This window comes from Macaca mulatta, chromosome 18 (genome assembly GCF_049350105.2).
Source record: "Macaca mulatta isolate MMU2019108-1 chromosome 18, T2T-MMU8v2.0, whole genome shotgun sequence".
NCBI classification, from domain to species: domain Eukaryota; kingdom Metazoa; phylum Chordata; class Mammalia; order Primates; family Cercopithecidae; genus Macaca; species Macaca mulatta.
In genome coordinates this window covers 57,105,580-57,117,769 of record NC_133423.1, presented here as the reverse complement: position 1 = coordinate 57,117,769, position 12,190 = coordinate 57,105,580, and the positions used below count along the sequence as shown (strand labels likewise).

Genomic DNA, 12,190 nt, shown 5'->3' with positions numbered 1-12,190 from the left:
ATTCTATAATAAAATGTACACTCACTTCTTCTACTAATCTTATATTTATCAGCATAGTAACTAAGTAGACTGTGGTAATTCCACATATTTGGAGCTCCTCTAAGCCAATTTCTGGAGATACTCCAGAAGATACGGTTGGATTTTCCAAGAATGAAATGTTTTACACTTTATGAGGAACCCAACCAGACAAAGAAGTTGACTATGAGTCTTTTCCCTTATTCCAAGGACTTTGATTTCTGATGTTTGCCTCCATATTGGGTAACTGTAACACCATGGAAAACACAACACATGTATTATTGTAGTAACATTACAGAGTTTTATCAAAAATCTCTGGAAAAGAGATAATTATGTTGTTTTTATACTGTCAGAATAATTTTAATAATGTATGATTCAGTAATTTTATTTTTCAACAGGGAATCTGGCTGAATTAAATACAGGCAAAACTTATAGCTACTCATATCCCATATATAAGCCAAATAAGATATCCCATAAATGTCTTAAAACTTATAAACTATAATGTTTAGGTTCAACAATTGTTTATAAGGGACTGCAGTGGACCCTTTACATTGAACTTCAGTGATTTGTCCATATGTACAAGAGCATCAAAACCAGGGTCTCATTTCATGACAGCATGTCTAGAAACTCATCTTACTAAGAATGCAGACGACTCTGAAAAGGTTGTCTTGTGATGCCTGAAACATATTCATAGCTGATTTGTGTCAGAAAAAGGGACATTGAAGCATTGTCATCAGCAGTTAAGGGCTTCCTCTAGTTAAGCTGTGGTACATTTCTCCATCACACACTGTACTTGCCAACACTTGTGGTACATCACTCGTTTGACAATTTCGTTCATCTCCCTTTTTTCTTTATATTAAGATGATCATCATCTTAATTACAGAAGCACCCACAGAATAATAGTTATGAAAACATTCCTTGTTTAGCTGACTCCTTGTAGACATGCAGTCATTTTCATGTTTCCATTGACTTATTTCCAAGTTACATTGCAAAGGAGATTATTTTTTTCCAACATAGGAAATTCACTTGATATCAGTAGTATGGAGGCTCTTGTGTGCTTTCGTAAGAGATTAAGGCCCTTTATTTCTCTGCCTCCTGAAAGTGACCTGGGACACTTCAGCCTAGTCTTGAAGTACGTATTATTTTGGGCCTCTGCAATCCTATGTTCATATTTTGAATCTGGTAACAGAAGACAAAATAGGAATTTTATTATTTTATTTTATTTTATTTTAGAGACGGAGTCTCGCTCCGTCTCTGAGGCTGGAGTACAGTGGCATGATCTCAGCTCACTGCAACCTCCGCCTCCCAGGTTCAAGCAATTTTCCTGCCTCAGCCTCCCAAGTAGCTGGGATTACAGGCGCATGCCGCCACGCCTGGCTAATTTTTTGAATTTTAGTAGAGACGGTGTTTCACCATGTTGTCCAGGCTGGTCTTGAACTCCTGAGTTCAGGCAATCTCCCCGCCTTGGCCTCCCAAAGTGCTAGGATTACAGGCACGAGCCACCGCACCCAGCCAGGAATTTTTTTTGAGTGCTTTAATTTTTGGTCTTTAGAATTCTAGTGCTTAAGTTATGAAATGGAGGAGAATATCTATTTTTACACTGAGTAACTCAAACATTCCTTCTCAATGAGGGAAAAAACAACTTGTCTAAAAAGATATATACTAGTTCATTATATGTGTTAATAATGAAAATAGTAGAACATATCTGAGAATGCCTTTTCAAGAGCTGTGTAGGGATGGAAATCTGAATTAAGCTTTGGAATGGCAAACATCAGAATTGACACTGCATTAATAAGCAGGAAAGCAAATTATGCTGACATGAGATCTTCAACCTTCTCTCCTGTGGCTTTCATGGCTCTTGAAAGGAGTCTGGTGCTTACTAAGACCACTGATTTGTACTAAGGAGCGTTTGCACCTTGCGTCTTCCCTTGTGCTGAAATAGCTCTGAGTAAATGCTTTGATTCCCTCATGATACTTATGGGACTTCTTTTCTAATGTGTCTTTTCCTATGTCTAAAAAGATTCGAGTCCTGACGAAAGGCTTTGTCACAGTCATGACACTTGTAGGGCTTCTCACCAGTATGGGTTCGTCGATGCTGAATCAGAATCGTGCTTCGGCTGAATGCCTTTGCACACTTGTCACATGCATAAGGTTTCTCTCCACTATGGATTCTCTGATGTAAAAAAAAGGGCTGAGCTCTGACTAAAGATTTTGCCACATTCATCACATTTGTGTTGTTTTTTCCGAGAAGGGTTTCCTTGTCTCCTTTTAAGCCTACCGTCTTGCTCATAGGTTGCTCTATATGTGGAACTCTGGGAGGCATTGATATAAAGGATGTTAGAGACATTGCAGTGCAGTTCTATGCCTAAAGAAGTCTTCTGCCTTGCTGAGGATTTCACATTTGTAGTTTTGATGTCTTCATCTGAAATAGAAAAATGAATGTCATCAGGAAAGAGAAAAAATGATCCAAATGAAATATACATGATTATTGCTAGCATGTTTATACAACAACACACAATGTGAAGGATGGAGAGTGTAAGACAAAATATTGAGAAGATTATATAAGACAAAGAGAAAGGTTTACATACTGAGGAGGCAGTCAACTACACTATAAAGATGAAAAGTTCTACGGAAAAGACAGAATAAGGAATAAGGATAAAAAGACATCAGAAACTAAGGAAAGTCTGGAAGGAAAGAAAGGGCTTAAAAAGAAGAAATGATTGGAGATACAGAGAGATAGCTTGAAGGAGAGGAATCCAATGCGCCAGTGGGAGTAAGAAACAAGATTTAGTACTGGGGTATCAATAAACAAATAAAAGCTAAATAATCATAAAGGAATCAATAACTATACAAAGAAATGAGCTGAAGAAAGCCAAAGGGCCAAAAGGGAATGTGGAAAATAAAGTAAGAAAATATAAGTTAGGCAAATAAAGGGAATAATATAGACTAGGATAACTAGTACCTCAAAAGATCAAGGGTAGCACAGTACCCATCGATGAAAAACCTCTACTCCTGCATGGATGTTATATTACTGGTTGAATGGCTGTTTGTTGTATTATTCTGTATTACTTTTAACATCTATGAAAAATGTACATGGCTGCTTATGGGCTGCAGTCACTCAAGCGGCACACAAATCTGGCTTGATGCAGAGGGCCTTATGACTCAGGGTGCCTAAAGCTCCAGCAGAACTGCTAACTCAGATGTGAAAATGCCAGTGTAATGTGGATGCATTACCTGAAGAAATCACTTTAGTTATCCTCATGGTGGCATTTTAACTGAAGCTGCTGAAAGACAGGAGCTTAAAATGAGTTTCTAAAAGTAAAGTACAACAGTTTTGGACATATCTGGGGACATGACTTGGCTGGAGCTGAAGTAATTATATAAATAAGATTAAAAGCAACCCAGAGAGGCGCTGATGATAAGTGATCCCCTGGGCCCTCTCAAGGCCTAATCAAAAGGATGGGGTGAGAAAGGTGGTCTGGGGAGAACAGTTAGTGATGGAGTGTGATACTGAATAAGAAAACTGAGTTGTTTTACTCTTTAGAATTTATTAAAAATGGATCTACCTGCTGTCTCTACAATCTCCTTAGAATCACCCAACATAAGCTCAAATCTTAACATAAGCCCTTCCCAATTCCTTCTTAATAACACATCCCATAGTTTCTGTGCCGTGTTCTCTTTCTTGCTGCAGCAAACTAAATAAACCTAACTTAAAAAAAAAAAAAAACCTACATAAAAATCAAATCAAATCAAATCAAATGGGTCTAAATAGTTATTACAAAAGGAATTTAAAATTATTTCTTGTATTTATTCACAAATGTGGTGTCTCAGTCCATTTTCTGTTGCTTAGAATACCTGAATTTGAGTAATTTATTTATAAAAAGAATTTCTTATAGTTATGGAGATTCAGAAGTCCAGAGTGGAGGGGTGCACCTGGTGAGAGCCTTCTTGCTGGTGGAGACTCTCTGAAGAGTTCTGAGGCAGTGAAGGGCATTTCACAGTGATGGGTCTGAGCATATTAACATGCTAACTCAGCCCTTTCTTCTTGTTCTTATAAAGTTACCAGTTCTACTCCTATGATAACTCATGAATGAATTAATCCATGAATGAATTAATCCATTCATGAGGGCAGGGGTGATAATCCAATTGCCTCTCAAAGGCGTCACTTCTCAATACTGCCACACTTGGGATTAAGTTTCAACGTCAGTTTTGGAGGACACAAATATTCAAACCATAGCATATGGCATACTCATTTATTGTTACTAGTTTAAGTGGAAATCATTTTATAAATGGTAAGGATTCTGTCTCAAATTCATTTTTGCTAGTTTGTATTTCAAAGTGACCTCAATGATTAGTCATTACTGTCAAAATCCTGGCATCAATTAATACTTTACAGCACTGAGACCAAGATCATCTCCCAGAAACTTTGATAAGACATGACTCAGTACCACAGAAATCATGTTGTGGCCTTAAGAAATGGTTCTATTATTCTATCACATGATGCTGGTTCTCTCTGCCATGTACTGCAAGATCCTGGACCTTTTGCATTCTGTTTCAAATTTCTATGAATCTTTAAAAAAATGTAGGAAAGGCCTCCATGAGGACACTCACAGGTAGGATGTGGTTCTTGCCACACCTGGCTTTGAGGTTGATACTTCTGTAGTCACCACCACACCCTGCTGAGTCTGGGATGGTCTCCCTCTCTTTCCTGATGGAAAATACTTTTTCCTGAAAAGACTTTCACTTTTCTAAGTAAACTAAGACAATTTCTAGACTGGAGGTATTACGTGTCCCAGTATAAGCCTTCTGAGAGTCAGTACTTGCCAAGTTAGGGTAAGCAATGTTTTCTAAATCTTTCTAAATTACTGTATTTTCTTTGTGTAGTTTCTTATAAAAATTCCCTTGGAAAAACTCTAACCTTGCTTAGGTATCAGCCACTCCTGAACTATGGAAGCAGTGCTGGAGGGAGGGAAGGCGATGCTCCCAAGTAGTATTTCCCTCTTAATCTCTGGCTCCTATTTTATCCAAGACGATCATCTAGAAGGAAGGTCTCTGCTCAAACGTTGCTTCATCAGAGAGGCCTTCCTACCACTCTATATAATAAGATCCTATCCCCGCTATTCTGTTTACAGTAGCGTGGCCCTTTTATCAAATGAAATTTTACATTGAGTTCCAATATATGAAACAGATGAAAACACAGCTACTCTGGCTGAAGCAGGAGCAAGCAGTCACAACCCATAAGGTCTCTAACTCAGCCTTATTTCCACTTCTTACCTTCATCTAACCCCTTTATTCTTTGTTTTGTTTTTATTTTTTCTCCATAGCACTTATTTGTTTAGTATTTGCAGTGGAAGAACAGATTGCTACACAGCTATTCTGGAGAACTTATAGAAAGCAATGCAAAGATCAGTTGAGGCCAGTTGAGGATGTGAGGGAGTAGAGAAATGTATTCAAAGAATGTATGAGAACAAAGTCACCTTAGCAGCAATATGGGCAATTTTGCTACTAGATCCCACCAGTAACTGAGCAGTCATATAGGAAATGATGAGGATCAGTGGTCTCTGGGCTGTGTACCTTGGGGTCCCACAGACAAGCCTCAAGGGCTGCCCGAACATAAAAGGGCTACTTTAAAAAGGCATGAAAACCCTGATGGAGATGTCAGGGATTTAATATCTAAAGATTTTATAAGAATATCTGAAAAAGAAGAACAGAATACTGAAGATCTTCATTTAGTAGGACAAATAACAGAAGTTTCCACAGTAAGAAGATGACAGCGGGAGATTTGAGGCCTCTTGCATAAATCAGCCGAGATGTGTGTGGTGAGCAGAGGGCCCCTACACCTTCCATCATGAACTGAATCCTGCCCCCTCACCATGCAGTCTTAAGGACTGAAGTTCCCATGATGCTCCCTGGAGCTACTTCTTCATGGGCATGAGCTGGCTACTTGGCAATTCCTCAGTGATTTCTGAAGGTGCTAGCTTCTCTGCAATCACGTCCTTCCTTTGTCCAAAAAAGACCTAAAAACAGGAATAACTGAGGCTGAAGAACACCATGAGATTGAGACTTGAGGATAAAATGACAGAGAATAAACTATGCAAAAACTATCATGGACACAGGAAAAGGGAGGTAAAAAGTAGAGCCACCTTCTATTTGCTGGGACACCCATTAGTACTTTCACCCCTACACATCAAGTTGTGCTGACTGGGAATACAGTTTGAGAGCTCTACGCCCAGTGATGTGCCAGCACTCTTGACTCAGCCTGGGGCTTCATCTCCACAGGAATCCTTCTTACCTGCTCTGGTCCATCAAGCTCTCTCTCCACATCCTCCAGCATAGTCACAGCTTCCTCTCCATTCTCTGGATGATGCTTCTGCACCCAGGCCTGTAGCTCTTTTGGGAGGATGGCCAGAACTGCTCCAGCACCAGCAGCTCCAGGATCTGCTCCTTGGTGTGCACCTCCGGCCTCAGCCAGAGATGACAAAGTTCCCGGAGTCGGCTCAGAGTCTCCCGGGGCCAAGGTGAATCCTGGTAGCCAAACTGCCTGAACTGCTGGTGGAAGGTCTCTGGGCTATAGCTGCTGCTCCAGTGGAGGTTAGAGTCCAGATCACAGGTCTGTTCTTCCTCTTCCATCTTCACTGTCAGAATCCCATTACACTCCTCTGAAATTTGTGTTAGGAGTGATGATGACTTTCCCAATTTTGCAGACATTTTGACAGACAAATAGCTCAGTACTGTTGGGCTTTAATCCTCAAGGAAGTAAAGCTCTCCTTATGGACACTCCTTAAATATGATTAAAGAAACAAGTGGAAAGAAGACAAAAGACAAATGCTTCTTACAACAAAACAACTAAGATGAGAAACATAAGACTGTATAGGAAATACTGACCTTAGTCTTAACAGAAATCATGCTTTTATTTATTTATTTATTTATTTATTTTTTGAGATGGAGTCTTGCTCTGTTACCCAGGCTGGAGTGCAGTGGTGTGATCTCAGCTCACTGCAACCTCTGCCTCCTGGATTCAAGTGATTCTCGTGCTTCAGCGTCCTAAGTAGCTGGGACTACAGGTACCTGCCACCACGCCTGGCTGATTTTTGTATTTTCAGTAGAGACGGGTTTCACCACGTTGGCCAGGCTACTCTCGAACTCCTGACCTCAGGTGATCCCCTGCCTCCTGAAGTGCTGGGAGTACAGGCATGAGCCACCACGCCTGGCCCAGAAAACATGCTTTTGAAGAATACTTCTTTAAGAGAACCAAATAGCTAAGACTCATTAATTCGTATGCATAAGCGATTCACAACTCATTCTGAAAACCATGCCCACAAGGCTACTGAGTATTACAATAAGAGATCACCCAGGATTGCATAGAAGTTCTCAGATAATGGAAATAAGGGAAGCCTGAGAAATGCTATGACTCTGGAGCCAGTTCAAAGAGCCAATCAGTTTTCAGTTTGCTGCAAAGAGCTCAAAGAAATAGTCTCATGAGGGAAGTACTTTCAGCTTTTACTGTTAAAACATTACTTCCACATTAAAGGAACCATTCCAACAAAACAAAACAAAACAAAACCCAATCAGCTGGGCACTGTGCTTGTGCCTGAAATCCCAGCACTTTGGGAAGCCGAGGTGGGAGATGGGAGGATCACCTGAGCCTAGGAGCTTGGGACCAGCCTATGCAACACAGTAGGATCCCATCTCTATTAAAAAATAAATAAATAAATAAGAAAAAAGAAAAACAACAACAACAAAGGCAGCCGCACATTCCTTTATCTGAATGTATTTCCATTTTTTTCCATATCCATATTATTTACTTAACTATGTATTTTAAAATACTTAGGTTGTTTCTAATTTCACTATTATAATTAATGCTGGGAGGCACATCTTTATGAATATACGATTTTTCTCCTTTCAAAGTATTTCTTTCAAGCATGTCCCAAGCCTCTGCTTGTTGAGGATCAAAGGAGAATAGCAAATTCTGTCTTGCTATGTATTATCAAAATATTGCAAAAAAGACTGTATCAATTCACAATACCATCACAATCATAGTGACTTGTGAGGGCAACGATTTCTTCAAGTATTATTAGCTCGTTAGCAACAAAGGGGTGGGGATGGCACTTCTCTTTGTATCATTTTACTCTTAAGTATCATCAGTAACTAATCGCATTTTTTTGTTGTTGTTGTTTTGGGTTTTTTTTTTGAGACAGAGTCTGGCTCTGCTGCCCAGACTGGAGTACAGTGGCAGGATCTTGGCTCACTGCAGCCTCTGCCTTCCGGGTTCAAGTGATTCTCCTGCCTCAGCCTCCCAAGTAGCTGGGATTATAGACGTGTACCATCACGCCTGGCTAATTTTTATAATTTTAGTAGAGACGGGCTTTCACCGTGTTGGCCAGGCTGGTCTCAAACTCCTGACCTCAGGTGATCCATCTGCCTGGGCCTCCCAAAGTGCTGGGAGTATAGGCGTGAGCCACCGCACCCGGGCTAATCACATTTTTTAAATTGGGCAGGAGGTATACGACAGTGTTTGTACAACTTCAGCAAATGATGACTACTTTAAAAATCTTACGTGCCCCTCCATCTTCCCTTGTTATGTATCCTGCCATTTGATTTTTTTTCTCACTTCAAGTACTGTTCTAGGTACTGAAGAAACACCAGTGTCCTGTATAAAGCCTGTGAGTTCATAAAGCTTGTTACCAAATAAACGATACAACTTTACACAATGATGTGCTATGAAACAAACAATAGCAGACACACATATTAATATAATTTACAATGTGCCAAGCACTGTTTTAAACACCTTAGTAAAAATATACAAAGGTTAAATCCTCATAAAAGTTCTAGATTATTTTTACCCCCATGTTGTAGATGGGGAGGCAGTCACAGCAAAGCCAGATACTCTGACCAAAGGCAAAGCTGGGGTCTGAATCCAGGCCGTCCACACTTATCCATGGTGCTGTGTGGTTAAGAGGCCATAGGCAGCAAGGGCCCCTGGGGCGACCACTGCGCGTTTTCTCTGCGCAGAGGAGGAAGCGGCGGCAGGCAACCGCACTCCCAGATGAAGAGGGGCCGGAGGAGTCTGAGGAACGAGACCCGAGAGGTGGGAAAGGTTGAGGTCACCGCTTTGGAGCCGTCAGGTACCCTAAGGGATATAAGAGGGACCCCGGGGCTAAAGCAGCCTCTGGAAGAGAGGGGCCGCCCTGTCACTTCAGCGCCAGGCGCAGAATCTGGGCTAAACCTGAGAAGGGGGAAGGAACCTCCGACACCGCACGACGGCCAGAAAGAACTGGGTCCGCGGCGGGGAGGCTTCGGTCAAAGCCTGGGACGCAGGGGTCTTTCCGCCGGGGACGCCGCTCTTGGCTCCACCCTGCTGTGGCCGGAGGGCTACGGGAGGGCTGACTTCCGACAGTCTCCGGACCTCCCGGCCTCCCAGGCTGGGAACCGCCGGGGCGAAGCGGCAGGTGGCACGTGGGGCCGACGGGCGGCGCGTGGGGCCGGCAGGGGGCGTGGGTTCAGCTGGGAGGGCAGGCGCCGGGGTCTGCCGGGGAAGGACGAGGGGAAGGGGTGCGCGGACTCCCGGGCAGACAGCGATGTGGGGGCAGCGGCGGGGAGGGGCTTGGGGATCTGGGACTGTGTAGAGGGTGCTGTACTGGCGCGCGGAGGAAGGGGTGGCGCCGAGTCCGCCGTCGCCTCTCCGCGTCCCCCTTCCACCGCCCGGGGACCGCCGCTTCTGACCGCGGCCTGGGGGCCCTAAAGAGGCCTCGGGTCTCACCTCCCGGCAGAGAAGCGCCAACCCAGACACCGTCGGGGAGAAACCGGGGAACCGCAAGCTGCGCAACAGCTTCCGGTTCTGGCGGCGGGTGGGGGCGGGGCCCGGAACGCTGGGACGTTGCCACGGAGACGAGCCGCCGCAGCCGCGCACTTAGGGGAGAGAGAACTGGGAGGCTCGACGGGTGAGAATCCAGCTGCTCTGCTCAGTGTTTGGTTCAGTAAACTAGCATTGTTGCTTCGGAAAGTACTTTTGCTCACATTATTCATTTACTCCGATAACTCAGTAAGGTTATTCCCATTTTACAGAAGATAAACTCAAATGTCCTGTGAGTTGCCAAGGATTACAGAGAGGGGCAAATGCTCTGCTGTCTACCACTGAGTACAATCCCCAATACCATTCCCACTCCTGGAGTGGTTACACTCCAAGTACTGACGGTTTAAGGGGCGGGTTTGACATCCGCAACCCCCACGCTTTCACAGGAGAACACAATGGCCCTTGAAAAAGTGAGAACTGACCCACGTAAAATTTGTCACAATACATACACATTTATTTCCTCAGATAATCTTAACCGCAATTGAAAAATAAGTTTGAGGCCGGGCGCGGTGGCTCATGCTTGTAATCCCAGCACTTTGGGAGGTTGAGATCGGCGGATCACATGAGCCAGGGAGTTCGAGACCAGCCTGGGCAACATGGCTAAACCCCATCTCTACAAAAAATACAAAATTAGCCGAATGTAGAGACGCATGCCTGTAGTCCCCGCTACTTGGGAGGCTGAGGGGTGAGGATCACCTGAATCTGGGGTCAAGTGAGTCATGATTGTGCCACTGCACTCCAGCCTGAGCTGCAAAGTGAGACCGTCTCAAAAAAATAAAAATAAAATAAATTTGAGCCTAAATGCACCACAGCCCCACCCTGTGACTTCCTCCTCTAGCCCCTTTCCCTAGGGACTCCTGGAAAATGTACTTGTACTCAAAACTGAGGAATTAGGGAGAGGACAGAGATGCTTGAAAAGCACTTGTTAATTAATAAACAACAATAACAATAACAAAAAATCTCTTTTCGTATGACGCCCCCCCAATAGTATGTTAGTACTGGAATCTGAAGTGAAGAAAGAAGAGGCTGGTTTACTCAGTCTATGACGCCAGGGGACTAGGGAGAGGTTTGGATCCCAATTAACGTACAATAAAACTAAATTTGAAGAAATTCTTGCTTCAAACAAGGGGCTTTCACAGGATAAGACTTTTTGCTGAGGCAGCTGCCAACACAAATAGCAAACAGCCCAAAAGTGCCAGTGGGAATGTGTTTCTGGCGCTGGTGGGTAGGGTAGGTTAAATGACTCACGTCAGTGGATAATTTGAAACGAGGGCAAGGCTTGGCAGTGGCATGAAGTAACAGGAGATAATTTAAGGAGACTATGAACAACATTCAAAAGCTTCAAGGAGAAGGAGGAACTGTGGGATGTGGCAAGAGGTCAGGGATGATGAATTCATGGGTATGGTCCACCAAACAGTCAGATATCAGAGGCCAAAGTTAACAACAACAACAACAAAAAGGGAGCAGACATAAAAGATTGATTAGAAAAGTTTCACAGTCAGGTAGGTAGAGCAAGAACAGGTTTTTGTTTGCTGTTTTAATTTTTTTTTTAATGTTTGGGGGTAAAGTGAAAAGAAATTAGCAGCAATAAAGTCCCAGTAGAGTGAGCACCTACTATATACCAGTAGTATGGTAAACACGGGGAATTCAATGGTAAAATGTAGATTCTTGCCCTTTAGGGGCTAATACACTAATTAAAGAGAAAGATGTATAAATGGACATTTCTAAACAATGTGGCAACATTCTGATGGAGATAACTACAGGATACTATAAAAGCACAAAGAGAGGGAGGTCCTGGGAGAGACTGGGATTGGAGTTGATGGAGAAGGCTGGTGTTGACACATTTGAGACTGAGGTACCAGTGTGGGATGTTGTTTAGATTTGCTGGATTAAAGGACAGCGGGATAAGTGGCTGAGGATGAGGCTGAAGAGGCAAACAGCAGCCTAGTTTTAAAGCATTTGACAGGCGGAGTAAAGGGCTAAGAACTAAGGTTTTAAGCAGAAACTTGAGTTAGTGGCATGTGCACATCTGCAATTCAGGTAGGGCTCTCTGATAGTAACATGAAGGATAGATTTGAAGGGAGGCAAAACTTAAGACAGGGTGACCAGCCCTGAAGCTGTTGCAAAGATCCAGGCTGCAGCTGGTGAAGGTCTGAACTAGCACAGAGGGGACGAGAATGGGGGCAGATTCTGGAAACACTTGGGAGGCTGGTGCTTGCTTAGATGGAAGACTGACAGATGATTGGGTACATAATGTGTCATTCAGGAAAGTTAGACAACAGAGTATGTTTGACAATGGCTTATGTGGACATTTGAGGGGAG

At 43.1% G+C, this 12,190-nt stretch overlaps 1 protein-coding gene and 1 long non-coding RNA gene across 2 annotated transcripts in view; one reads left to right on the top strand and one right to left on the bottom strand.

The window, feature by feature from the left end:
- Positions 1-296: 296 nt before the first annotated feature.
- ZNF396 (zinc finger protein 396) lies at positions 297-9,855 on the bottom strand. Its single transcript, XM_015121838.3, is given in 6 exon segments — positions 297-2,200; positions 2,202-2,437; positions 5,888-6,032; positions 6,308-6,423; positions 6,426-6,795; positions 9,776-9,855. Coding segments are annotated over 5 exon segments (1,005 nt in total). The 5' UTR covers positions 6,724-6,795; positions 9,776-9,855; the 3' UTR covers positions 297-1,990.
- LOC144336422 (uncharacterized) overlaps positions 9,024-12,190 on the top strand; it is a 60,435-nt gene continuing 57,268 nt past the window's right edge. The window contains exon 1 of the long non-coding RNA XR_013408217.1: positions 9,024-9,140. This is a non-coding gene — a long non-coding RNA (uncharacterized LOC144336422). The remainder of the gene's footprint in view (positions 9,141-12,190) is intronic.